Genomic DNA, 27,886 nt, shown 5'->3' with positions numbered 1-27,886 from the left:
GACTGTTTGTTTGTTTGTTTGTTTGTTTGTTTGAAGCTTCCTTTATTCATGATAAGTCAAACTGGCCTGGGGGTAGCTTTCATTGAAGTCATCAGGGAGGAGGCTTGCAAGGGACAAACCAAATATTACAACGACACAGCTTACATGTAAACAAGACTTAAACCAACTACTCCCGCATATTGCCTGTGTGTAGATATAGAACAGGACAGAAAGGCAATGTAACCATGGATGTGTAGTGTTGTATTTGCATTCACATGACCATCAAAATTTGTCTTTTTTTCTGTCTAAGGCCATGCTGATTTGATTATATGGATGACATATATCAATTAACTTAACATAACAAACCACACGGACAACGATCATTTGCAGTCCTGAAATTGCAGATTTATTGCCACCATCTTGAATATATATTGATATGTTGAAATACAGCAAAGTTTCATTCTGATATTGGAATTTCCTTATCAATTGTTTCTAAATTTTACTTGTAACATCTCATCATCCTAAATCAACGTGTAGGTACGTAACATCAGCTACGCACAATCATGATACTGATCATTTACTTCTTATCTAACGGCAAGTCACATCGACAATTTTCTCCCTGGTGTTAAACATCCTCCTTCCACATCCTTGTATGGTTTCTACACCTCACATGATGTTTTTTCACTCGTCAATTACAACTCATGCATTAATTTCTGGAATGGATACTATATAAGTACAATGTAGCAGGTATAGAGAGTGATTATGTAAAATCATTAAAATCACAACCGTAGAATAAGCGTGAATCTCAAATATTTTCCGTTGGTGTTGTCCGATCGCAAATCACATGAAGATGCTGTGATTAAACTAAAGCTGTGAGTGAAAAATACGCCATATCATGTTGACTTTGTTTTACTTTTCACTAGCTCAAATTGACAATAAATTGGAATCCTATATTGGATAACACGCCATCTTTGCATACAAATATTTGATTGATAGGCAGTAAAATATTGGTTTAGTGATCGAAGGGTTGTTCCGGTGCTATATGACACGTATCTGGGCTAAAATCTTAGTTTTCAACCAGACTAATAGAACAGAATTCTTGAACAGAAATGTCTAAATGCAAACTCTGCTGACTTAAGTTTGTAGCTGATCTGGGCTAAACTCTTAGTTCTCGACCAGACTAATATGACAGAGTCTTGAACAAAAATATCTAAATAGGAACACTGTAGACTAAAACTTGTAGCGGATCTGGGCTAATTAACTCTTAGTTCTCCACCAACTTACCTTAAAAGTTTGTACTTCTAATTACACACTCCATTGCTGTTTTATCAGATTTCATATGCATTGAAAAGGTTTAGAAGCATGAATCTGCAATTTTTTGTTAGGACTATTTTATCTGCGATGCAAACACACGCAAGGCACACCGAGCTAGTCGACGTCCGTTTGACGGGTCCTCATCTTACAGCGGCCGCTGCAGACGGGAGTAGTTCTCGGCGACTCCGTCCTGAAATACAGAGTGCAACATGCAGAATTAGATGAGTTAGATGAATGGACGTTGACATGATTACAATTTAGTTATTTACATACAAAGTATCATAAGTAAATACTTGATCTAGCTTCCCCGTCGGAACCTTGGGTTGTATGATTATATCATAATCATAGTTAATATTTGGCTGCAGGTTTGTCATATAAGCTCATGATTTATATTTACTAGATTGAAAGATTAGCTTCTACATGTACATGAGCTTAACTGGATCGGGCTTATTCTTAATGCCATGCCCATAGCGCACAGCGTGAAACAACATAACAAGCGGGACTCTGGAATCACCATATAACGGAATGATAAAAATGAATTGGGAATCAATCACCGGCAGATGATGATGATTATCGATTATAGTGCGCATCCCACAGACAGTTTTGAATCTTTAGACTATTTCTTATTAGATAAAAGTTTCAATGTTTTGCATCGCACGACTGTTTACTTAATTTCAAGATTGCGATGTTGAAGGAACACACAAATAACTATACAACCTTAACTCTATTTAATGGAAGAAAGTTTATTTGCAAGTCCGTGCCCGTAGGCTGATTGCAAGTTTAATGACATGCCTACCTGTTAGGCCGGGAGTTCGCCCACCATGGCCCTCCCGGTTTCGTCCGGTATCTCCGGCTCTGCAAAAGAGATCAACTTTTACTTTCAACACTCTTGACAGAGAAAAAAAAGTACAACACGAGTAGTCTTGTAGACGACTGAGAGATGGAGAGGGATAGAAGAAGAGAGATTATAGAGAGACACTAGTATATCTATTAGATTCATAAAGATAGATTGATGGACAGAGATAGATATACTGACACTGTAACAGTGACACCTTGCAGGTTTGGAATATTTGGCGAGGTTAGAGTTGACACATTACCTAATTCCTCCTCACTCGTGACATCTGGAATCTCGGGGCAGGACCACATTCCATCTTCGTCCTTGATGGGATCCTGTTCACCATTCTCCCCACAGTCCACCTTGGTGCACACCGCTTCGTTCAGGTCACAGATGCAGTTGTGTTTATCCTCATCAGCCACCCAGGCGTCTCCTTCCTATAGTATGTATATACATCAATACTTAAAACAATATTAATCTCGCCTTTTAACATTTCGTTGCAAAGGAATATGATGGGAAGAGTCTAACCTCATGTTCTCCACAGCCCTGACCCTCAATGCCTCGTACATCAGACGTCCTCTTCTTGTATCCACTACCTGCAACAACAACAAAACCGGGCCTCTGTCTGGTTGATTTTAAGTCCGACTTAAAACTAACCGGGGCCCCGCCCAAGCCCCCAAATAGCCCGGTAGCCGCCTATGGTCTCACGGGACTCCGCTCGAAAGTGCAAAAATTCGGGTTTACGGAAAAGGCTGGGCTGTCTACCTGGGCTGTCTACCTGGGCTGGCTATCACGTCAGGCTACTTGGATCTACGAAAGCCCATTGGGACAAAAGCTGTTTTAGCAGTAGGGGTAGCAGTTTGTGCTCAATGAAGAAGCTATGTGTGAAGCTATTGTGTGTGTTACATAACCAAGAGGTTCTGGGTTCAAATCAGTTGATATGCCACCGATCTTGTACCCTTGGGAAGGGCTATTAACACGACTTATCGGGCTGATTGGATTAGTCTTAAGACTGGTGGCTAGTTGGTCAAAGGCGGCCAGGAGCCGTTCTTTAGTGGCTGTCAGGGTCCAGGCTTCTGCGCCATACATTAGGATCAACAATTGAATTGTGAGGAGCTTAAAATAAGCGTTGCTAAAAGTGCAAGGGTCTGGAACTGCTGCCATTTGGTGCTAACTCAGGTGACCTCAATACGACAGCAATTACCCCAGGTGCGGCCATAGGACTTAAGGTTTTGAACCACTTACACTAGGAAGGAAGGATCCCTAGTCTTTTCCGTAAGTGTGGTGGGTTCTTTGCCCTGTCTAAGGGAGGGCCCTTACCGAAGCTAGGTACTCTTTTCTCTACCCTAGTGAAGGGAGGAAAGTCGTGTTAAGAGCCCTTCCCAAGTGCACAAGATTGGTGGCATATCAACTGATTCAAACCCAAACTGATTCAAACAGCTCCTTCACACACTGCCACTTCACACAGCTCTTTCACATAATAACACACAGATCCTTCGCTGAGCACAAACAGCCCCTACTGCTAAAACAGCTTTTGTCCCAATGGGCTTTCGTAGGTCCAAGTAGCCTGACGTGATAGCCAGCCCAGGTAGACAGCCCAGCCTTTTCCGTAAACCCCAAAAATTCAGCTTCTAACCTAACCGGCCGGAATAAAGTCGTGAAGACCTGAAATCTAAATAAAAAATAAATCTTTTAGTTTATCGTCATACCTTCATAGACTTCTACTTCGCACAGTGTCAGCATACGGCCGTGGCCTGGCAGTCGGATCCCCACATATCGTCCCCTCATCCCGTTACAGTTGATGGCATCCTTGTCCTTGCCGGCGGGGATGGTGTGGTGGCCGCCGCAGCGTGGGTTACTCGCGACGTTAGGAGAGTTCCCAACGTGGATGGTGAAGGGGCTGAGGCGCTCATGGCAGCAGTCCTGACGATTGGTAATGACCACCCATTGCACCCGCCTTTGGGAACCTAGATCCACGTACCAATAGGGGTTCGTCTGGGCCTGGGTGTGGGTACAGCACTGTTGGTCGTAGTTTGGGTCGCGGCACCCGTCCACCGCTCGGGGAGGAAAGCCACTCCATCCAACACTAGACTGGACTGCAGGTCGTCCCAGAGCTCGGTTTGGAGCTGGAGGGAAGTAAAACGAATTGATTAAGACGGAGGTGATCATCGATATAACATGTAAAACACAACTGACATCGAGTGGGGCTGCTGTGAACGGATTCGTTGTGGTTGGGAAGGTGTATGGCGGAAAGTCTGCAGCAGACAGTCGAGTAGCTATAGCTGTGGGACTGAAGAGGGGAGACAACGCGCAAGTCATGCTCACGGTGTGCTTCTTTGCTAATATAACAACCCCCAGGTGTACCTTGTTGCAGTCTCTGGGCAATTTATGAAGGTCGTAAGGATAAGTCCAAATGCTGATTATTCTACCACATCTCGATGTAGAAAATGAATGAATCTTACCTGCATAAACCTCCACTTCACACAGCGTCAGGATTCTCTGGTTGCCCGGCAGCCTGATCCCAACGTACCTGCCCCGCTTCCCGTCACAGTCGACAGTCAGCTCGCTCTGTCCGGGCGGGAAGCGGTGATGGTCCCCACACCTCGCGTTTCTCGCCACGTCAGTGCTTTGCCCAACATGGATGTCAAGCGGGGTGATCCTTTCAGCACAGCAGTCCAGCCTGTTGACGATAGCGACGTGGTCGACCGTAACTGTCTTTCCCAAGTCGACGTACCACCATGGGTTGTTTTCGGTCACTGTATGGGTGCAGGAGTTGTGTCCCCAGCTAGTGCTTCTCCCCCCGTCTACAGCTCGGCCAGGGATACCTTCCCCGTGCACACTTGACTGATATGCACGTCTTCCAGCTGCAACGTTTGGGTCTGGAATAACGTTAATGAAAAAAAGTATGTCAATTGGTTATCTTCCCAAGTCTAGGCTGAAATTTTTTCCGTCCCCCGGATTTTGAATGGAAATCCTGTCGAAGGCGCGACGGTCCGGGGGGGGGGGGCGCCAGGGGATAACTAGACCCGCTGAAACACTAGTTCCTTTATATTGAGGGGCAAATTTTGTTGGTAGACCCAACTTGGTTCAATCAATATCTTTACATGCAGTTTTTTGTCTGTCAAAGAGGACGGAATGGGTACATTTTTTGTCCATTCCCAGCAGCAAAATACAATCAAAGGATGGAAGAACGGACACTGGCTAGTACCCTGGTTCACCATCATGCTCAAAAATAGATGTTTTCGCTATTTCCTCGGGCACAAAACCAATTAAAGCTAATTTCTTAGCCACTGGGACAATACTGTAAATTTTGTCATGCTCGTGGTGATTCCAATTTCGGGGCTTTCACATGTGACTTTGACTTTGACTGTGCACAGTGAACTCTTGGCGCGAAGTCCTAACACCACGAATATGCGTTTGGTAATCATACTGTACTATAGAACCGTTTCAACATCAAACACCGCGAAAACTCCTTTTTTTTCCTATATTAGTATCGAGAAATTAAACCACTGCTGAAGTAAATGCATACTGTATTTTTGTGTGTATTTAGCTTTGACAAATGTCTCAAATTGGTATCTATCCAGTCCAGTCACTTACAGCTTAAATGCCTGAAAGTCAACCAACTTGATAACATCTTCTTCAGCGCAGTATACATATATATTGTTCTATACATACATATGCGCGAGTATGTACACTAGTACAACACCGCCCTTAAACTCTTTTTGGCGACACCTCATGGGCGAGCCTAACAGTATATTATGCGTCCGATTGGCAAACATTCCCAGTATTGTACAGGAATTTCTGGAATTTTTTCCCCCCGTGCGTAGTTGCATCACGCGGGACTGAACCATTATCTACACGGGTAAGCAGTCGCAGGGCACATACCGATATATACGTGTGCACAGGAGTGTTTTCTGTACGCTCGCAAGGCGATTTTTGACGTGCACAATTGAGTAAAGCCTAGGACTTCAGACGTACTAGAGTTGTAGTATGTAGTATGGTGGCCATGACAATGTAAACATTTCAAACAGGGGATAAAGGATTGTTGAAATATGGCCCTCGGAAAATTACCTGCGAGTTGTGGAAATCACTTCCAGGTTTAGGTCAAGGACTTTATGACATATGTCAGCCTAACTTGTATCTCAGGGCCTAATTTTGAAGCAGTTAGCACGGTGGGATCAGATAAAGAAGAAAACACGCTACCTTTTGTACCTTTGTGCGTGGTTTTGTGTCCAGTTTGAAAAGTTTGGTGGCGTTCGTCACCCTTGATAATGTTTCAAAAATGTACATCGATGTGTGAAACAAGCGTTTTTTTATATCAAAATTACTGCGTTTTTTTGCTGATATTTCCATGTGTTCATTTTTCAGGTAAGAGCATTATATTTGACCAAGGAGGTTAAACCTGCTTGATTTGACTAGGCAAAATATGCTACATTGTGTGCAGCACCTAGACATCACAAAAGAAATAGTACACAAAGGAGAATTACAATGTCGCAACCATTCAAAGCTGTACAACTTGGAAGAGGAGCTACCAAGTCTTACTAACCAAATCTTAGGTTGATGGATAATCAATTGTGAAATTTAGCAAGTTGGCTGCAAAACAAACGCGCCAATAACGACATATGTGCATCAGTACATACAAACCGTAACTCCGTCGCCAAGGCAATGCGTTTTCATTGCCAAACTTATTTGCTTTCATAATGTACTACCGAGCACACTTATTCAAATCATTGGAAGGCTGTGACAGGTTGAATATAAAGAAAGTTGTCAGCAGTATAAGTCTACAGACCTAGTAACCCAGTTGACACGGTGCCGACACGTTGGTAAATGCCGTCTGCTGAGTTGACGCCCCACGCCTGACTGCCGCTTGGATTAGCCTCGACCTGCTTCAGTTTCCCTGGGATCTGACGCCATCCAGTTCCCGTAGGGTTGCTCGAACTTATTCCTGGGGAGGGGACAATGCATGCAGTCGTCAGGAACGTTTGTTTCGAGTGGAGAAAGGTGCGTGCCCTCTATATAGGTAATTTTATATCATACCTGTGACGCGAAAACGTTCGATACAGGTGTTCCGGACCGTGTGATAAAAAAACCGTATCACACAGGCTTCGAAGTTGCAGCAAACGGGCTTCCATCGATTAAATAGAAGGCGCCGTCGAAAATTCGAACACTGGCTTCTCGAACCAAATTGAACTGGCCTGTTCCTTTACCCGGTTCTTTTGTTCGAATGGACGAATAAAGTTGTTGTCGCAATGTGCAAATAAACCCGTCTTTTTGCGATAAACATGAGTTTCCTCAGGTTGGCATGATATAAATAAAATACAACACGGGGTATTCCGTATCATCCTCGGTCCCAGACCTCCCGCGGGTCGGATCGCCCTCCCCTTCGGGACGATCCGACCCGCGCTCGGGCTGGGACCTCGGGTAGTACGGAATACCCCGTGTTGTATTCTATATGCACCAGAAGTAAGACGTGTGTAGTCACGCTACAACAAAGCAAGTCCATTACTAGTTTTCTGGGTTTTTTTCATATAATTCAAACGCCAATCCACACAAGTCAACTGAGTTCCAAAGATAAAACGCTTCTTCACAGTTCCAGGGACTCATGGGTAATGCCAGAGGTCAAAGCCCCTAAAATATTAACATGACCCACGTGGTTCCTGAAAATCACCTTTGGACAAATAACGTATGATATAAAACAGTACTGCATTATGTGCATTGGTGGAATACGGGGCATTGGCCATAGACATCAAATTTGTGCATGGAATTATAAACTTAAACACATGCCCGCTTATAGAGAAGAACATCTGTTTTCAGTTTGTGTTACCAGTCTTCACAACTTTTGGATGACCTGTCTCGCACTTAGATTAAGCAAAATCATTGTTATTCATGATTCACATCTTGACCTTCTCTAACGTAGATATCGTCGTTGGCGTTGACTCCCCAAACAATGTTGTCCCCTGACGAGATCTGCTTCAGTTTTCCCCCGATTTGATGCCAACCGCTGCCTGCAGAGGCCTCGTTTCCGAAGGTTCCCGTACGGTAGAAGATGTCGTCATTTCTGTTCACCCCCCACACGCCAGCGGGACCAACAGACACGAACTTCAGCCCGCCGGAAATGTGTTGCCACCCTGCACCTGTGGCGGAAAAAACGCCATCATGGTGTTAATCTGGATACGTCGTTTATGTAAAAAAAGGTCAACTAAGACTTCTATTCCCATTAGCAGCAACCAGGAGAGTCCAAACGCCAGAAAACCACATCATGTGTACATTGTAGCTGCCATCTTGAACTCTTATGAATACAGTGCATACACTCATTACCATGGCAACCACAAGAACGGTGAACATTAGCCATTATGATAAAATGATTAGCAATAAGTAGACGTCACCACAATGGTGTCAAAGAATCTTGAAAATAATCACTTGTGGGACATACACATTGCCAATGAATTGCCGATCACACTTGTCACCACTTGCAACTGTTAGGAATTGGTGGTCACTTTTGGTAGGCGGGCTGATGTAACGTTAATGTCCTATCCGAGGGACGGCCCTAGTGGAGCTTGGTACTCATATTCATCTGAGTAGAGCTAAAGTGAGGAAAGATGTGTAAAGTGCCTTTCTCAAGGTCGGTGACATGACAGGACTGGACCCGGGACCACTTGGTTCTGAGCCGAATACTCTGCCGTTACGCCACGAGGCCCCACACGGTTTCAGCTGGCCTTTGGTTATATATATAGCTTGAATCCCCTTGTCTGAATAGAGTTATGAATCGAAAGATGAATATGAAGTCGGTAACCTTTTGGTTCCGCTGTAGTGATCCCTGTCCGCCGGTAGATGTTGTCTCCACTGTTGACGCCCCACAGCTGCTTTGCGGTCGAGCTGACGTCCAGTTGTTTGAGCTTCCCTTCAATCCTGTGCCATCCGGTCCCTGTAGGGTTACTGGATGTTATGCCTAAAAGTAAACGAAATCGTAAGATGATTTCTTCGCAACAGATTATGCACAAGTGAAGCATAAGCTAAAACATTTTCTCCAAAAAACGTCACAACAGACAAGTCAATCAATGTGAAATTTGGCTCAATCTTAATACTACTATGTCATCCCGTAGAACCATGTGCATTTGTTGACAAAACTACGTTTACTAAGTAGCAGCGTTCCCGCCAGGCATACGTCTTTACGTCTTTGGACGCATTTTTTTCTGGAAAGACGCATTCGGCTCGGCTGAATGCGTCCATAAAAAAATCTGAAAGAAAGGCTGACCTGTACCACCAGTGTACAAAATGTATCTGGAATCTTTACAAAAATCTGTCTTTATAAGAAGGAATCCTACCTTTACAATTTATACTTCAAATTCTTCACTTTCCGGTCATCCTAGTAGTCTGGGCATGGGGCGGAGCGGGGTACGTTTTACAACTAGCGGACCCATGTGCGACACACCCAGCCACGCGCCAGTCTGAGCTGTCCGTTGCGCAAAGTAATTTTTTGTAGCCCGTGAAATACATCTGACAGTCAGCAAAATTTCTTTAACACTCGAAGAAATCTTATACAGATTTTATATTCTGATATTAACATGATACTTACTTGTCCTCAGTTTCACGTATTTGTTAAAGATTTGTGGGTAATACTAGTATTGAACAAACAAACTGTTCTGCTCGAGTGCTGCACATCTCAACAAAAGTTCTCACGCTGTGGGCAGTTGATTGGCAGTCGGTATCTTTGAAAACAGGCCGCCGGCGCCAAGCAGTCTAGATTGGCCACCAGGTCCAAATCCAATCATCTTAACCCTTGTCCTGCTGGCAATTTTTTACCCATATACCCTCCCTGTGCTGGGCATTTTTGATTCTCTTCAAAGTATGGGAAATGCTTTTACTTTGCTATTTTTTACTTACTTTGCATTTAAGTAACCCTATAATGTTATACATCAATAGAAAGCTGAGAGTCTCTACTTTTAAGTAATGTCTTCAAAGTTTGACCCTGAGTCATAAAAATGATATGCAAGGGTAATAAATCAATAAAACAAGTTATTTTCATAAACTTTTGTATTAATAATACCTGAATTTCATAAATAATCTTAGTATCAACACTACAACATTCCTATGACATACTGACAACATCAGAGCCACACATGCAGCAAAAAAAATTACCCAGGTATCACTGCAGGTGAGTTTATGGCTAGGTATTGTCCTGGGTGCTGAAAAGGCTGTTCAATAGGATAATGTAACATATGATCAGCTCCATCTGTCACTAATTATTTGCCACATCAAGGTACTCAATGACCTCCACAAAAGTAACCAAGGTCGAATTTGCAGCTTAACAGACTGTCCTAATTCGTTTCCTGTTGCGTGGGGGGTAATTTTCCATAAAAATGGTAAAGTTCACGTGCATATCTTCTTTTCTCATGTTTGGCAGCATTTCTTCACCATTCTTGCCCAAAATTGGATGTTCTGCCTCAGAATCAGTGGGGAAAGGCTCCTTATGCACTTGTTACCAAGTTAACTTTGACATTTTAGCGACTAAACTAAGCATTTATGCCCCAAAACACGAAAAAAACATGAAAAAAACATATCTGCAGACGACAGTCGGCCATCTTGGCTCATTAACATAATTTATGCCTGCAAAGAGCTCTGGGATTGATTGCGCAACCAGGATATTGACCCTTGACCCCATTCATGCAGCCCCCATCTTCTTCCCAGCTGTTCCTGGTTACCACACAGAAGCCACAAATGTTCCTGTGGGGAATACCCCCAACCGGTTAAATAACCGGACCCGCACACAGGCACAGCATGTGCATCCGGTTATATAACTGGGCCCGCAGGACAAGGGTTTTAAGAACCAATCAGCATTTGATAAATGTAATGTTACACTCTGTCATTGGTCACCGGGAAAAAAATAAAAGTTACCGAGTATTAGCGCACGTGACGTTGGTAGCCACCCGTGTCGTCTGGCAACTTGAGTTTCTTCCCTATATATAGCTGCTAACAATTTACTATTAAAGTTTCCCCATTTATCCAAGTTAAAAAAAAAGGTGCGCGGTAAATAAGTGAAGAATCCAAAACTATACACTTTATTTCTTATTTACAAAATTTATTTTGTTTCAAAAAGACAAAATTTGCGGCAGAAAAGGGGCCGCAATATTGTTGTCAAGCGTCGACCGAGTCGGCTGTGCACTAGCGTTGGCCTCCGTGGCACATGGCGCGGCACGCCCCCCTCCCCAGACGGACTGTCGATCGCAGCGCCCAGCACGTTGGGACGTCTTTCTGGCTACTGCTTCAAGGCTACACCGGCACGGATCACTGCCAAAGAGGCAACAGATCGTCCTCCTTCGAGTAATGTATAACGTTCTTGGTCTATTTAAAAAGAAATCCAGCCAAAGATTTCACGCCGAAAACGGGGTTACCTGAGGTCGCAGGAAACAAACGCACGCTCGTGGAAAATGACGGTATGGCCTTGTAAAACCCCACCGATTCGAAAAATTTGAGTAAAATCATCGGGCAAAATAGAAAAAAAACACAGCGCCGTTATTTTATCGTCACGGAAAACTATTTGATGTGGGAGGGCCCAACATCGATCGCACGAGGTAGACATCTTTTTATTCAATGACGGAAAAAAATTGGCATAATTTTTCCATGGGCTGACGAACTAGCTAGAGCTCTGTTTCGAAGCATCAAAAATCCAAAATTTTCATATAGACATGTCTGGACAAATAAAACTCGGGCCAGGTCACGGAAGGCTGATTCCCTGTGCTTATAGCTTTTTTAATATAACGTACATGTATTTTGATGAAGACTGAAGAGGGTGGTCGTCGATAACTGAAAATGGGAGTAAAAGAGGCAACCGACATCCAATTCCAAGTGCATGATTATCCACTCAAATTGCAGGAAATTGTGTTCTACAGGGTTTGAAAATCCAAATTTTCCCGGGGGAGCATGCCCCCGGAACCCCCTAGAATGCGAGCGCCTGCGGCGCTCGTCTCGCGCCTCCGGCGCTCGTTACGCCCCTCCAAAATATTTGGACGCATATTTTCAGAAACCTGGCGGGAACGCTGCTAAGTAGTATGTTTTTCACTTGTTGGCTTAAACTTAAGTTATTCTCTTATTCTAGGCCAGCGTCTTTTTTTCTCGTCAGCCAACCACGTCGCTGCCTACCGTCAAGAGGCAACGTGATTGGCTGGTAGCTTTACCTCCAACAACAGGGGGGCTGACGGCTGGCCAGCGCTAACGCGGCGAAACGGACGGATTGAGCTCGAGGGTAGGTATAGTTAGTTGCTTGACATATAAAAGCGCTGGGGGCTGGCTTGAGAGGATTGTTGCAATCGAAATATCAGGAAAGCGCATACTGACCTTGTCGTATGTAGATATCGTCGTTGGCATTGACACCCCAAACCGAGTGTCCTGATGAGATCTGCTTCAGTTTGCCCCCGATGTGTTGCCAACCGCTGCCCGAAGACGCTGCATTTTCAAACGTGTCAGTACGGTAATAGATGTCATCGTTGCTATTCACTCCCCAGACGCCGTTGGACCCAACTGATACGAACTTAAGCCGCCCGCCGATGGATTCCCACCTCGTTTCTGAGAGGAGAGAAGCATTCACAGCAAAACAAATTGAAAACTAGAAAGGCCGACATTTGCTTGAGAGCAAATACAGCAAATTTCAGCCATCTCCCTCCCCATGCAACAATAGACTGTTCCAAAATCACCCATTTGAAAAATCACTGTTACTAATGACAGTTTAATCCAAAAATGAATCTTACCAAATTTTCCTGTGCAAGAATGGTCTCTAGTGAACCCCATGTGAATTTGCACAATAGACCAGTGATACTCCCATGGCCTTTTGAATAAGAAACCGAATCCAAAATTGAATTTAGCAAAAAAGGTCCCCCGTGCATGAAAAGGTATAATAGACCAGTCTAAAAAACACTTCCTGTAAAAATGGAATTTTGAATCATCACCCATCCTAAACTGAATTTGAAAAAATCCCCCTCCGTGTGCAAGAATGGACTCCTGTGATACCCATATGCTAAGTGGAGAAATCCAGAAATACATCCGCTAAAACAGGACTTTGACATAATCACCAAAGTCCAAAAATGGATTTTAAAAAAACGCCCCCTCCGTGCAAGAATGGACTCTTCCAGCACACCGCATGTAAAATTGCAAAATAGCCCAGTCCAAAAATACACTCACTGAAAAACTTTACATAACACCAGTCCAAAGATAATTCTAAAAAAAATGAACCCCTCCGTGTAAGAATGGACTCTTCCAGATATCACCAGGCTCGCTGATTGGCTGCCAAATCCTCCTCAGGATATTAATTCAGGCTAATTGATTGGTTACCTTTTTAATTTTTTTTTAGGTTGTGGCTATTGACAGGATCGTCCTGTCAACAGTAGAAAACTTTGCACTGTTGACAGGATCGTCCTGTCAACAGTGACAATTTTTGTTGACAGGATCGTCCTGTCAACAGTGGAATAATTGGCACTGTTGACAGGACCATGAATATTACATTTTTTATCTTTCTATAGGATCTATCATAAAGATGATTTTGATGTCCTGTAGAGATGTTACAGAGTATAACTAGAATTTGACATACATTATCATATAGCCAGATGGAGTTGACCAATCAGAGGCCCCCATTTCCTATGGGTTATCAGGCCGTAACCTGAAAAGTGTGCGGTTATTAGAATAACCGCAGCCTTTTTGGACCGCACCATTGTAGAGGGGACAGGACGCTAATACTAATAATAATAATACCAATAGTGTTAAGTATTTATCGATTATATCTATTAAACAGCGTATTGGACTTTATTTCGAACAATTTATGTTAAAATACAACACAATTAAAAAGATTTAAATGATTTTTAAGCAGAAAAAGATCAAACATGATTTTCAACACCCCCACTAAACAAACCCGATGGTCGAATTTGGCCCAAAATTTCCTTCTTGTCGGGGTATTAGAACACGAATCTTGTTCGATCTGACGTGATCAAACAGAACGGGCGTTCTATCGGGGGTCACCCGCGGTCATCCGCAGGTTGTTACAGTAAACACGCAGAAAACGGCCTGTGTCAGTTGGATAGGCTATGTGTCAGTTGGATAGGCTATATGATAATAACGTTAATGCCCCGCCTTTTCCTCTGTGTATATGGTGAGATAATCCCTGGTCAGGTGCGATAACCAGCTCATAAACCACGTCGTTCGCTACGCTCACTCGGTGGTTTACTCGGTGATTATCGCACCTGACCAGGGATTATCTCACCATATAAACCTCGGGGCGGGGCATTAACCCTTTATTATATATTATGTTTAGACTGACTCCACACTTACATGTAACCTGTTACCTGTGGCAGGTAGTCACACCTGTGAACTTTATTCTCAGGTGAGGGAACGATTTAACCGTCATTGGTCTAATCTTTTGGCAATCCCGAATTGGATGGTTTGGTGTTCAAATCCCGGCCTATTCCTCAGATGTACAGTAGAGTTGTTACAACAAATAACAACAAGTGACCGTAGGTAACATACTCTGTGACCTACTAGTAATTATGGTTTATGTTGATTGTGATGTTTTCTGTGGTGTATGACTCGGTGTTTATATCGCATACATAAGACATCACATCGACTTATACCAAAAACGTACTTAAAAGCTAACATACCTATCACTTCCAAATTTAAAACACAGTCCTGTATTCATCAACAGAAAAATCAGCGTCTTAATCGAACGACACCAAATGGAAACAGCCACACAGCTTCACAATGGATACCTGAGACGCACACCATTTTTAAAAGTGGGCCAGTGACAGCTGTGGACAGCTGACAACACGACATGCACAAAACCCCATATCTGCTTGGAGATAAGTAATTGCCAAACCCCATCGCTGTTCCACAATACCAGGGAAATAGGGATGATTTCTCGAATTATTACATCGATAATGAAAATAGCTACCGCGAAAAAAGATCCCAAGTATCAAACACGTTCTAACCATAAAATGCATATGACTATCAACGGCGCAAAATGTTAACAGTATGCTATGTCAAGCCAACCTCAATACTAGAAACGCAAAGCCGGAACGAGATGGCATATTCCGACGAGGACAACATCTGCTTGACGATATTCAAATACCACAAGGCGCGATCATAACGAAGACCTCAACCACTATACCGGACGGCGTAGGGGTGAAAACTGAAATTATTACATCCATAATAAAAACAGCTACCGCGAAATAAAAGTGACCAAAAACCCTAAATATGATAATTCTTAAGGCCTCTATCAAAAAAAGTGAAAAACAAAACGTCTGCGGGTATTTGCTATCCCTACCTTCATGCCAAATTTCAGCTCATTTGGCGCGAAAATGAAAAAGTTGAATCCATTTGAAGATTTGGCAGGAGAAGGAAAAGATAAAGAGAAGCGACAAAAAACAATATATTGCAATCCATACTGTAGTATGGATTGGAATATAACAATATATTTCACCATACCTGTGGTATGGCTGAAATATGATTAATAAAAACGTTTGCGTATAAACTATTTTCGTCATTAGCTGTTGGGCTTATACTTTAGACATTTGCAATTTGGCTAAAGATGCAAATTATACGAAAGAAGACGTTTTTGCATAATCAATGACAATGACAAGTTGATAGTATTAATGACATTTATAGCTACATGTAGGTACGTAGAGGCGAATATGAACGGAGCAAATTAAATAAGCGCATAACCATTACTCGTTATGCAAAAGAAAGCTCGGATATCCTATGATATGCGTTGGGTAATCATACTGTACTATAGAACTGTTTCAACATCAAACACCGCGAAAACTCCCTTTTTCCTAAGCCTGAAGGGAGCAAACCAACTTGATATCCCTGTCGCTAAAACAAATCGTTATAAAATGAGCCCAATTCCATATTTTGTAGCCCTTCTTAACAAACATTTGAGTTGACCACAAGTTGAAATCCTCCATCACCATTGTAGTAATAGCTATTTTAGTTATTACTCTGCAGTAATAGCTCATCTGCATTGTCTTACGGTGTTAATGCTTAGTCTTATTACTGTGTTTTTTATTACTATGTTAAGTTTTAATGTATGTGTGTGTATATTTTAATTTCCTGAATATGTAATTAAGCGATTGGTTGCAATCAATAAACTATCATCATATACCAACCTGATTAAATCATTTTCGGAAGCACATAACCTGCATAATTAATGAGGAATGATTGTTTGCAAATAAAGGTATATGCGGTTGAAATGTTGTGTGCGATATCGGTACACTCACCGAGCAATGCAGAAGTTCTTTTCTCGGGAAGTACCGACATGTCATCGGTCATCCTGTCTTCCTCGGCTAGTTCTGTGAGACAGTATCATATTAATCGGTTAAAAACAAAGCGATCATGGCTATATATTTCTAAATTAATAGATTCAGTAATGTTAGGACATTAAATGAAGATAAAATATCACATGAAAATTTATATGTCATACATGCTCAGTTGAATCTATTTCATATCTCCGATGTTTGATGTACATGTTGTTCCACGGCCTCAGACCATCGTCAAACGATGCTAGCTTTTTCGTATTATGAACGCAGCATTATACATGTTTCTCATTAATTACAAAAATAAGGCACTCATATGCATGAATTATATCAGTTGACCTTCTTCTGTACCCAAATAAAACAAGTTGTTGTACGTATGAAAGTCTAAGCAAATACGGTAAATGTAGAATTTCATCTTAAATCATGATTAGCATAATTTCTGTCTAATGATATTCACCTTCCAAACATCGCTAGATGAAATTCCCATCATTTATCACTAATTATGTAAATGAGGTACTCATTTTCATAACTTATCTCAATCGACACTTCTCTTTCTCAATTACATATGCCTTATGTTTGAGAGTTCTATCAGCGGTTTATAAACTTTCCGCATTGATTATCCAAAGTAGACACTAATTTGCAAGATCAGTATTTCATAATCTAAATCACCTCTTAAGATATACGAAACGTCATGACGATTCCCCGACCTCTTCTGTAAGTCCTAAAGCAAATCGGTCGCTGCAGTTCCAAAAAAGCTGCTAGGGGGCTCAAACCTACACAACGTATTCTCTGCTCCAAGACAGAGCTATCTACCACGCATGACAACAGAATGTCCACAACATGAGAAAAAGCCAGAATTCCACTGTAGTACCTTAGAAAGCCGCAAGGGGAGCAGTATTGAATTTGACCTTCGTTTTCCCCATACCTGCACACATACCAAATATCAGTAAGATCCATCCACAACTTCTGGAGTTACAAGCAGATATTGCGAAGAATACATGGCGGTCCAGTATGCTGTCCACTGACACATTTACGCACACAAATGTACCCTATTTGCTGACAGGAATTGGAAAAGGAAACAATGATACCTTCCAGCTCTCTCAAGAGAATCTCCGCTTCCTGAAGGTTGGATAATGGCTCATCTTCGTCTGCCGGCAGTTCGTTGGCCTGTTGGTCGTCTGGAGACATGGGTTCTGGGAGAAATATGGACAAACCACTCTGAATTCATTCAAACGAGCCTTACAATCTGACCTCTGACCCCTCTGACCAAAGCAATGACCTAGTATTTATTTTTTGTAATTGAGCTTGATTTTGAAGTTTATTTATGTTTTGTTCTGATCTGTTTATATGATTATTATTGCGATCTGTTTCTGTAGTGAATGATTTTGAGTTTTTAATTTTCACTTATGTTGAGCTAGTTACATACTTTATTACTCCTGTGTTCGATTATTTACGTTTTATGTTGTATGACTATTGTTTATGTTGATTGTCGCAGGGCTCCCTTGGAAATCAGTCATCTAGACTGAAGGGACGGCCCTATAAGATCAATAAATAAATAAATAAAGATTAACAATAGCTTTACAAATATGTGCCATATGTAAAGTATGCGGATACTAATGTCATAGAATGCCAAAGTATATTCAAAAGTAAAGAAGATGTGAAAGAACAAAATGGGAAGGATCTATTGTTTGGAATATACATACTCTGTGTCATTTGTTAAACCTTCCTGACAACTTAGATTTCATAATGAAGGCAACGTTTTTTTTTAATCGCACGCTCGCATCAGTTTTGGTGTTTCCAGAGGATGCCATCCATGTGATCAAATCAACATGGCCTAACCGAGCGGTACAAATGTCGTCTTCTCTGTCAGTTCAGGCATGTTGTAATCGATGCTGCTGGTACCATCGCTGCCGTCGTTCATGACTTCTTCTTTGGCCAACTCTGTGAAAAAAGCAATCGACTACTTTATATACATTAGAAAGAGTCCATTAACTTTATTTCACGGCATGTTCTCCCAAGTCAAACTGATGCCAGAGTTGCACTGAGGAAGGTGACAGTCAGTCACCGAAACGTCGGTTGAATAAAACTCTTGATTGTGTACAAAGAATGTTCCTATTCATAGCCCTTTGATGTGTACGGGGATGCACTGTGTACTTAAATGAAGTATGTACCTTCAAGTTCCTTCAATAGAAGCTCCTTTTCCTGAAGTTTGGACATGGCCCCCTTCAGAGGCAGGCCTTTGCCCTGTTGGTCTACGTAAGACACGGGCTCTACATGAAAGTCAGTCAACATTAAACATTGTGAGTACCTTCTCAAACAAGGAAATCATGAAAGGAATGCGATTATGAAATTTACCATAAATTGATCTCCGCTTAACACACGCTACTATTCGCCTAGCTCTCACCTTCATACGTAAGATACATCGTAAGATACAAACAAAATTTGCACATTATGATGTCATTTGCATGATGGCAAAGATTAAATGCCATTATGACTTCCAGTTTACGTTGTGTCTCTCCCGTATGACAGGAGGGGGTCATACCTGAATGGACGCCCCAAATCAGGAGTGCTAGAGACAGGACAAGCGCAAAGTGACGAGTCATCTTCTGTCCGTTCCGTCTACTACAAACTGCTATATCTAGGAGAGGAAAGAAACAAAATTACAAATCTACCTGTACGAAAGTTACAACTTGTGAGGGTCATCAAAAGTGCAACACTAGAATGGAAGTGACCGTAGCAGGTGTACCACAGGGTTTAGTCGTAGGGCCAACCTTTCGTGGCAGACCAACCTGGCATAGCGGCCTGTTTGTTTGTTTATTTATTTGTTTGTTTATTTATTTGCACATAACAAAATACATAAGAAATAAAGAAAATAATGTATAAAAACAGGTGCAGGAGGAGAGGGAAACCTTTTACAGTGTGTGCTTTGCCCTCCTCCTCTATACAACCAAAATTGTATGATCAATGAGATTATGAATAACAAAGAAGAGTAACTAGCACATATGTTATGATAATACAAAAAAGATAATCAAATAATAACAGTAATATAGATAAAGATAAATAATACTACTACAAGGGACTAGGGTGGTTTATGAGATGTGTGTTTCATGGCACTTTTGAATATAAGGAAGGAAAGGCTGTTCCATATTGTGACTCATCTGTATTTTAGGGAGGACTGGGCTAATAATGTTCGGAGGAGATGAATATGTACCTGATTTCTTTGCCTGTTATTGCCTGCGTTAGCCTGTCCCAACATCTACTTAGAGATGAGTTGTTTTATGCTTAGCCTTGGAGTGGTTCGTTCGCAACCTCAGTCACTTTCAGGCTCATAAAAGGCTCAAGATCGGTTCAATTGAATACCATTAATCTATAAAAAAAGCCTTGTGCATAGTTTAAATTGAAGTGGACGTCATAAATTAGTCGCAAAAGTTTAAAGAGAAAGTCATAGCTGGGAGTAGATTGGTTGATTTGAACGTCATAGATTATGTGCTAACATTTTATTAACCTTTTAGTCGCTGCCCAAAGTATCGACTCTCGTATCTTTTTTTCCGGTACAAAATGGCGGTTTCTACTTTGCCGGGATTAGTAGCTGTAGTAAGTTTAGCGGCGAGTTCTGAACGGATCTGTCAAAACATATGGCATACAGAAAGAGAGACCGAACAGACAATATAGAGGCAGGTGGGGTGGAAAACTTTGAAGCAAAATACGCACGCGGACGAGGTAAAAAGGAACAGTTCAATCAATATGATGTCTTAGTTGTGTGAATCTTTTTAACCATTTAATGGGCGACACGGGTAGAATAGAAATGATTACAGGAAAGGAATTGTGTGATAAATCTAGGCCACATACTAACACACAGGAGCCACAGTGACAGAATTACTCGCTAGAATAAAGAAAGTCTGAATTTGCAAACGGGACTCGGGCAAAACTCGTCCAACCTGCGGGAGTTCGACCGACGATCAATAAGTCATTCTCAACTCGCCCAACACCTCAAAGCTCTGCGACTAGTCGCTGATGATGTTAAGAACAAGTTTCGGTGCACAGCGAGGACCGGTTACTCGCCGAAGATCACTAAAAATCGCGCGCTGATCGAGAAAACTCCGGACGTATTACTGCCGAAAATGTCATTTAAAGCTTGCAGACTCGTCATCCGACATCGATTTTCGCGCAGTAACAGGGGTAATAGTAATCCCCGCAACGGGTTCTGCAAACGGCGCCGTCACCTTCATTTTTTTTTTTTTTTTTTTTTTTTTTTTTCAAGGCTTTATTAGTAAAACAAATAATACATTTGTCAACAACAGAGTATCTAAGCTACTATTGTACATGGAGTAATTTGAAGTACTAGTGAAATACACAATAGGTAATGCGCATGGAAGAAGTATCATTGTCTATATAAGAATTTCTCTCATGTACTTATACAGGCTATTATGTATAACCAATATACACCACATGGTTGCCACAATTGTCATGGAATAATTATGATACATGTAGATGGTTATCAAAAACAACAAGTAACTTTTAACATTCGGGACTTTTTCTTTCATAACAATGTATAGTTTACAGTATGTTATAACACAGTAGATCTAGACTGGACTAGAACTATAGTTTACATACTATGGGTTTAACAGTTGTTGTTGCTTTTTATGAGCTTAAAAATTATTATTTAAGTACATAGAAGTAAACATTACAGAACATGAAGTCTGTTTTTGAGTTCACAATTGAAGATGTTAGATAAGTTATGGCCTGAAATTGGCCGTGGGCACTTTCTAGAAAAAATCCATGTTTTAAAGATAACCCACTTTGCTATAGATATTATTCGTATTCTTTTCTTCAGGATATTTTCGTTTATTGGCTGGTTTACCTTTCCCAGTATAATCTCTTCAAAATCAATATAAGGGTTACTGGGGCTAAATGGTACAGAAGTATGTACTAAATTCCACAGGTTAGTTAGCCTTTTACATTCCAGGAACATATGTTTATAGTTGTCAACATGACCACTGTCACATAATTTACATACAGGATCAATTACTTGACCATCTTCATCTTGTATTCTCCATTTGCTTAATTTCTCACCACATGGTAAAATTTGATGAAGTAGTTTGTAATTAAGCTCTGCTATTTGTGTTTCTTTACATGAAGTTGTGCCTAGCATTTTCCAAATCTTCTTCCAATTAAGTGAGTATATATCAAAATGTGTCTGCCATTTCTGTTGGCAGTTTGGAACTATAAATATTTGTAACATAAGGTTTTGGTATATCACAGAAGTTTTTGGAAAATCTAAGGCTGGTGTTTCTAACGTTTCTCTTTCGATACAACAATTTTTACGTATGGCTCTTTTTACAATGAGCAATTCACACATCCAGTTATGTTTCTTGGTAAGTTTTCGGAATACCTCTCTGTCACTTATAAAAGTACCATTTTGTAAAATATCCTGTATATAAACAAAACCAGAGTTAATCCAATGTGGGTACAAGAGTGTTTTCCCCCCTGATACAATATGCTTGTTTCCCCAGATAATCTGGTTTGTGTCACAATTGCTTTTAGCTTTGTACCATGCATAGATAACTTGCTTATAAAAGAGGGGTACATTACACAGGTATTTGTCTTCAATGCAACTCATTTGAAACACAAAATTCAAGTCTATATCTAAGGAAGATAAGTAGTGTAAAGGGATATATCTCCAAGAACCCTTACCATTAAGTAAACGTTTAACCCAAGACGCCAAGAGAGCATCTTTCACACTATGTATGTCTAGCATTTTTAAACCTCCCTGTTCATAGTTGCCAATGAGAGTTTTCCGTTTAATTTTGTCCTTTTTTCCACTCCACACAAAGTTAAAAAAGGCAGTATTTAGCTCCTTTAACACTATTGTTGGTGTTGGAAGAATGTTCATTACATATGTTACCTTTGCAGCTGCCAATGCCTTTACAATGGTTATTTTCCCAAATAAAGTAAGATTCCTTTGGCACCATGTATTGAGAACTGTTTTAACTTGTTTTACCTTGTCATCCCAGTTTAATTTCATTAGTTGTTCCTTGCTATGACCAAAATTTACACCAAGTGACTTAATTACAGAAGGCCATTGGATACCTGCTATTTCATCTTTTCTGTGTTTCCATATACCTAGCCACAGTCCTTTTGTTTTAGCTTTGTTTAAGTTGGGTCCAGCCACATTAGAGAATGAGCTAAGGCACTCAAGTGTTTCATACAGTGAGTCTTCAGTGGACAAGAAAACAGTGGTATCATCTGCCACCTGGCACATCTTAATTTCTGCTTCGTCTACTGTGACACCTTTGATATTTTGGTTATTTTGTATGCTATAAAATAGGATCTCTGCTACAAGAAGAAACAGTAGCGCACTTAATGGGCATCCTTGTCTTATACCCCGCTGCAGTTGTATACTAGCGGCTTTCCAGCCATTGTTGATGACTGAGGCCAGACAGTCAGAATACATGATCTTTACCCAGTTTACAAAATTTGGGCCAAAGTTAAATTTCTCTAATACCTTAAACATAAAATTGTGCTCCACACAATCAAATGCTTTCTCAAAATCTATGAATAGTACAATACCTGTCTTATCTTTGGAGTCACAGAAGTCAATTATATCTTGAATTAATCTAACATTTTGTCCTATGAAACGTCCTTTTATGTAAGCACACTGGTCCTTATTTATTAGATCTTTCAGGAGAGGTTTAATTCTATTTGCCATGACAAAAGCAAGTATCTTATAATCGGTATTTAAGAGGCTTATAGGTCTCCAATTGCTAAGTGATTCCATGTCTCCATTTTTGTGTATCAATCTTAGTAGGGCCTTTCTGAAGGAGGGTGGTAGTTTTCCTTCACTGAGTGCATTGCAAATAACAGAGTGCACTAAAACTCCAATTGAAGGCCAGAACAGTTTGTAAAATTCAGGTGGAAGCCCATCAGGGCCAGGTGTTTTACCTTGTTTCATGCTTGTTACAGCTTCTTCACATTCTTGTAATGTGATTGGTTTGTCACACTCCTGCTTTTCTTGTTCAGATAGTATGTTTGGAATATTCATAGATCCCAGGAAGTCTTCAATTTTGTCTTCGGGTACCTTTTTAGAGGAGTATAGAGTTTGATAAAAGCTTCTACACTCTTTTAATATCTCTGCTTGGTCATGTATTTTTTCATTGTCTCTCACTAGCGAGGTTATACAATTTTGACTTTGCTTCTTGTTTTCTAAGCTCAAAAAGTACTTGGATGGTCTTTCACTTTCTGCAATATATCTTGCTTTTGCTCTGATTTGTTGACCTTTGGCCTTTTCTAGGAGAATACTCTCCAGCTGCGTCTTAACACATTCATATTCAGCAAGAGTTTGAGGATTTAAATCCTTATCTATTTTCTCTTGTAGAGTTTCCAATTTATTTGTTGTTTCTTTTTCTAAGGTGTTTCTCTCTTTAGTTTTAAACTTTGACCATGCTATAGACAGCTCTTTGATCTTCATTTTGCATATTTCCCATATAAGTTCTGGTTTACACTGTTTGAATTCTATTTTGGTATCTTCTATAAGCCTTTCTATTTCGTGTTTATAGTTTGGATCGTTTAAAAGATTAACATTTAGTTTCCAGAATCCATTTCCTCTTGGTGTTTCCTTAACATGCATATCTATAAACACAGCATTGTGATCACTGCAAATACTGGCATAATGGCCAGCTTCCATAACATCAGTCAAGGTGTTTTCAACCAACCAGTAATCTAGCCTTCGTGCAGTTGTTTTTCTTCTCCAAGTGAAACTTTTCAGTGTGGGATGCATGTGCCGAAATATATCTTGTAGGTTGAAATGGGCACAAAGGTCCCTTACGGCCTGATTTTTGTCAATTGTCGCCAGGGACCCACCAAGAAGGTCCATATTTTGGTCAAGTATGGAGTTGAAATCACCTCCAACCAACATTGTGTATAAATTCCAGTCATGTAACCATTCTTGAATGTCATAGAAGAAAGTTCTTCTCTGTCTTTGATCGTTTGGTGCATATAAACATAGTAGGGTATATTTTTCCTGGTACAATTTGAAATTCACAACAATTTTCCTTCCTTCAGTGTCAATTTTTTGTTCTAGAATTTCTACAGGCAGTTTACTGTCAAATAGAATGCTTACACCCCTACTATGGTTTGTACCAAAAGAGTGGATGGTTTTACCACCCCATTGTTTATCTATAGTATGTATTATATCCTTTGTCAGATAAGTTTCCTGTAAAAGGCATATGTCAGTCTTCTTCTTTTTTAACCAAGTTAAAATTTTTAGTCTTTTATTGTATGATCTGATTCCTCTACAATTGAAGGAGATCAGCTTCATGTTTCTGTGTGTCATCATCTAAGCGAGGGATTGTGTGGATTTGAGAGGGAAGTATCTGACAAGATATAAAGCATACTCATATGAGATACATGTACATGTGTAAGATATAAAGTATACTTATGTGTTTTTTCTCCTCTTTGATGACTTATTCTTTGCACTTTGTTTTGTTTCAGTTTTTCTCTGTTCTTTTAGCCACATCTCGATTGATGGCTGTGCTGAGTCACGTTCCAGGGAGTTGTTGCTAGAGTTATTGTCCACTTTGTCCTGTTCGGTGTGTTGCTCTACTTGCCGGTTGTTGACACGGCTGTGGCTTCTGCTCCTTGTAGGGTACTCCTTTCTTCCCTGCGACCTGGTGTCTGCTCGTCCTGGTTGACTGTTCTGACTGTTCGGAACAAGTTCTCCATTTGTCTCGTCCATGTCAGAGGTCTCGTCTCCTGTATCACTGTCTTGCTCCTGCTCAGGTTCCTGTCCTGGTGCAGCAGTGTTCTTTCTTGTGTTGTCAGTGCGTGTGTCTGGCAGACTGGTAGTGTCGGTGACTTCTCCATCCAAATCACAATTTGGGTCACCTCTCCTGTGACCAGGCTTCCTACACTGCAGACAGACTACCTCATTTTCACAGGTGCTTCTGTGGTGCCCTTCCAGTAGGCAGTTGCTGCATTTTTGTGCTCTAGTACGATTGGCCTCTTTCTGCTCTCTGTGGTAGAACTCAGCCACAAAAAGTCCTACGGACATCTTGGGAGGGAGAGGTGTGCTAGGCTTCTCGATATAGACAAATCTTCTGCCCGTCAGAAAGCGTGTTAGCTTACCCTCCTTATTCCGAGCTCTCTCATCAATGACACGGCTCAGTAGCTTGTAGCCTCTTGTGCTGAGAGTTTTCCCTATTTCTTCGTTGTCATACGATAATGGTATGTTACTCACAATCACTCTGGTAGTTGCAGTCCCTGGCCTCACGACGAAGGGGTTCTTCTGTAGCAGTGAGGCCTCTTGTTCCCTGAGTGTGATAGTACCTGCTTGGATTAAGCTCAGGCGGTCTTGGTTGGTGCGTGGGTACAGACGCCAGTGTGTCCTGCCCTTGCCCTGAGGTTGCGCTCCTACAACTGTGACAGGTCCTGAAACCTCCTCAGCCGCAAGACAGATCTCTACACATGACAGTGCCTCGGCGTCCGCTCCGATGTATACGTCGGAAACCTGCACAAACAGTGGCTCGACTCTCTCTGGTTGGTTTTGCTGGTGATGGTGGGAGGGGGGCCCCCGCGCCGCCATGTTGGATGCGTTTTGATCCGGATTTCCGTTTCAAAAAGCTATAGTTCCGGCTTCTCATATGTTTTCCAGGGACTCTGCAACTCACCAGTGTACACTCTCACAATTTTGTTCCTCGTAAGCTTGCAAACAGCTCAGATTTCCACAAACAATATCAGATATCTGGAGCTCGAGCAAAAATCCTCCGTCACCTTCATCGTGGGTAGTCGTACGATTTGGATGTCGTAGAATTCGTGTGAGAACCAACCGCCGACAGGTATCTTAGGCAGCCGACGTATAAGAAACATGGTAACGGGGCACAAGCACGACTATCACAAGATTAAGATCAAGAATGCCCTCAGATTGCCATCGTACGACGATCGCGCCATGTATATAGCCGTTCCATATGCTGGAAAAAAGCTAGGATGATCTCACCCTTGTCGACGTCAGTCGATATGATCACAGTCAGGCTCGCTTCCCGGACTCCGCTTCCTAGCGGGATCTCTTCGAAGTTTGGATGGTCGCCTCTCTGGAAATGTCTGTAGTGTGAAAGTTACCCAGGCCTTATATTGGCGTCGACAGGTCGGTTCGTCGTGACTACCAAGTGTACACAAGGGGTCGGAGTGTTTGCACATACACCAATGAACCACGTAAATTGAAGGGGTGGAAAACAACCTGAAAATGACATACAGGCTGATGAAGCCAATATATGACGTCATAAACTCCGCCTTTTTGTTTGTCACAGGGAGCTCGTCGATAAATCCTTCTAGTTTTTTATCACATTGTAAAACTTCATGCGTCATAAAATGTGAAGTGCAGATAAGAGGACATGACCTTTTGATCAGGCGAAAGTCGCAGATAGATGTTATTCTCTGTGACTACGGATCTGCACACTGAAATATCTCTGACATTTCTGTCCCGGGAATGTATCTACTACCAGTACGAATTCTGGATTTTATTATTAGCCTTTAACCGTATGGGCAATCTGGTCACGTCCTTTACGTAATATATGTTTTCCAAATTTCAGTCTGGCTGAGGTATGTCTTTCAGTGCGCCCTACACCCCGATCATCAATGTCTTTCAAAAGCACGTAGGTCAAGTTACCAAGTTGTCGTTGAGAGAGCAGCACAGTAAGATCGTACTTCATTTCTAGCAGTGGTCTCGGGGGGAAGGTGCAGACATTAAAAATGGAGCCCACTATTATCCCCCCCCCCCAACCTTTGCTTGGAGAATGAACGACGGACTTATCTGATCTTACAAACATATCTGACAGCAAAGGTCACTCTAAACGTAATTTTATCTATTTTTTCTAAGTACAGGGTATAAAAATCCTGATGATAACATTCAATAAGCAAGTTGTTTTGTTTATCTGGCTCGATATGGCCTCCCATGTCCGATGCTGTGAAAGTGAAAATGAAAGTTCACTTTCACTGTCCCAGATGTGTCAGTTCATAGTAAAATAGTGCCTCACCATGAATGAAAAAAAATGGTTAGGCAGCTTTTAATGGAAAACAATGGTAGAGTATGACGCCACATATTGGATTTAACGCGGATTATACAAAATATACAAAATATACAAAAAAATTAAGTTCTGCTGCAGTACCAAGGTCACAAACCAGGGGCCCCAACGTCGACCGTGACCTTTGTCTTCCAAACACCTACCCACATACTAAATATCATTACAATCCATCCAGAGGTTCTAAAGTTATGCTGACCACAAATATTAGGACACACAGACACACAGACACAGACACACTCACACACAGACACACCAAAAACTATACCTCCATTTTTCACGGAGGTATTACAACTTTCTTCTCGCATATTACCTAAGTGTATATAGAACAGAAAGGCAATGTAACCATGGCTGTGTAATGTTGTGTTTGCATTCACGTGACCATCAAAATTTCA

General features: G+C 41.4%; 1 protein-coding gene across 1 annotated transcript; it reads right to left on the bottom strand.

The window, feature by feature from the left end:
- Positions 1-3: 3 nt before the first annotated feature.
- Positions 4-26,629, bottom strand: LOC118416010. The gene is made up of 16 exons (XM_035821044.1): positions 26,411-26,629; positions 18,962-19,057; positions 18,591-18,689; positions 18,259-18,360; positions 17,508-17,612; positions 16,384-16,455; positions 12,464-12,691; positions 8,922-9,077; positions 8,032-8,262; positions 6,918-7,073; positions 4,591-5,007; positions 3,838-4,254; positions 2,657-2,724; positions 2,391-2,565; positions 2,090-2,148; positions 4-1,483 (listed from the first exon to the last, which is right to left on the bottom strand). Exons 2-15 carry the CDS (start codon positions 19,020-19,022, stop codon positions 2,093-2,095), a joined length of 2,343 nt encoding a protein of 780 aa, XP_035676937.1. The 5' UTR covers positions 19,023-19,057; positions 26,411-26,629; the 3' UTR covers positions 4-1,483; positions 2,090-2,092.
- Positions 26,630-27,886: the final 1,257 nt, after the last annotated feature.

The sequence above is a fragment of the Branchiostoma floridae genome, chromosome 5, assembly GCF_000003815.2.
Source record: "Branchiostoma floridae strain S238N-H82 chromosome 5, Bfl_VNyyK, whole genome shotgun sequence".
NCBI lineage: Eukaryota > Metazoa > Chordata > Leptocardii > Amphioxiformes > Branchiostomatidae > Branchiostoma > Branchiostoma floridae.
This window is presented reverse-complemented; position numbering and strand designations above follow the sequence as displayed.

Bases quoted from the DNA above. Each gene is read 5' to 3' on its own strand.
- LOC118416010 (XM_035821044.1), bottom strand. From the start codon at position 19,022: ATGACTCGTCACTTTGCGCTTGTCCTGTCTCTAGCACTCCTGATTTGG. The intron at 18,690-18,961 runs GTATGACCCCCT...ACTTTCATGTAG, and splicing joins GATTTGGGGCGTCCATTCAG to AGCCCGTGTCTTACGTAGAC. The intron at 2,725-3,837 runs GTATGACGATAA...TTGTTGTTGCAG, and splicing joins CGAAGTAGAAGTCTATGAAG to GTAGTGGATACAAGAAGAGG.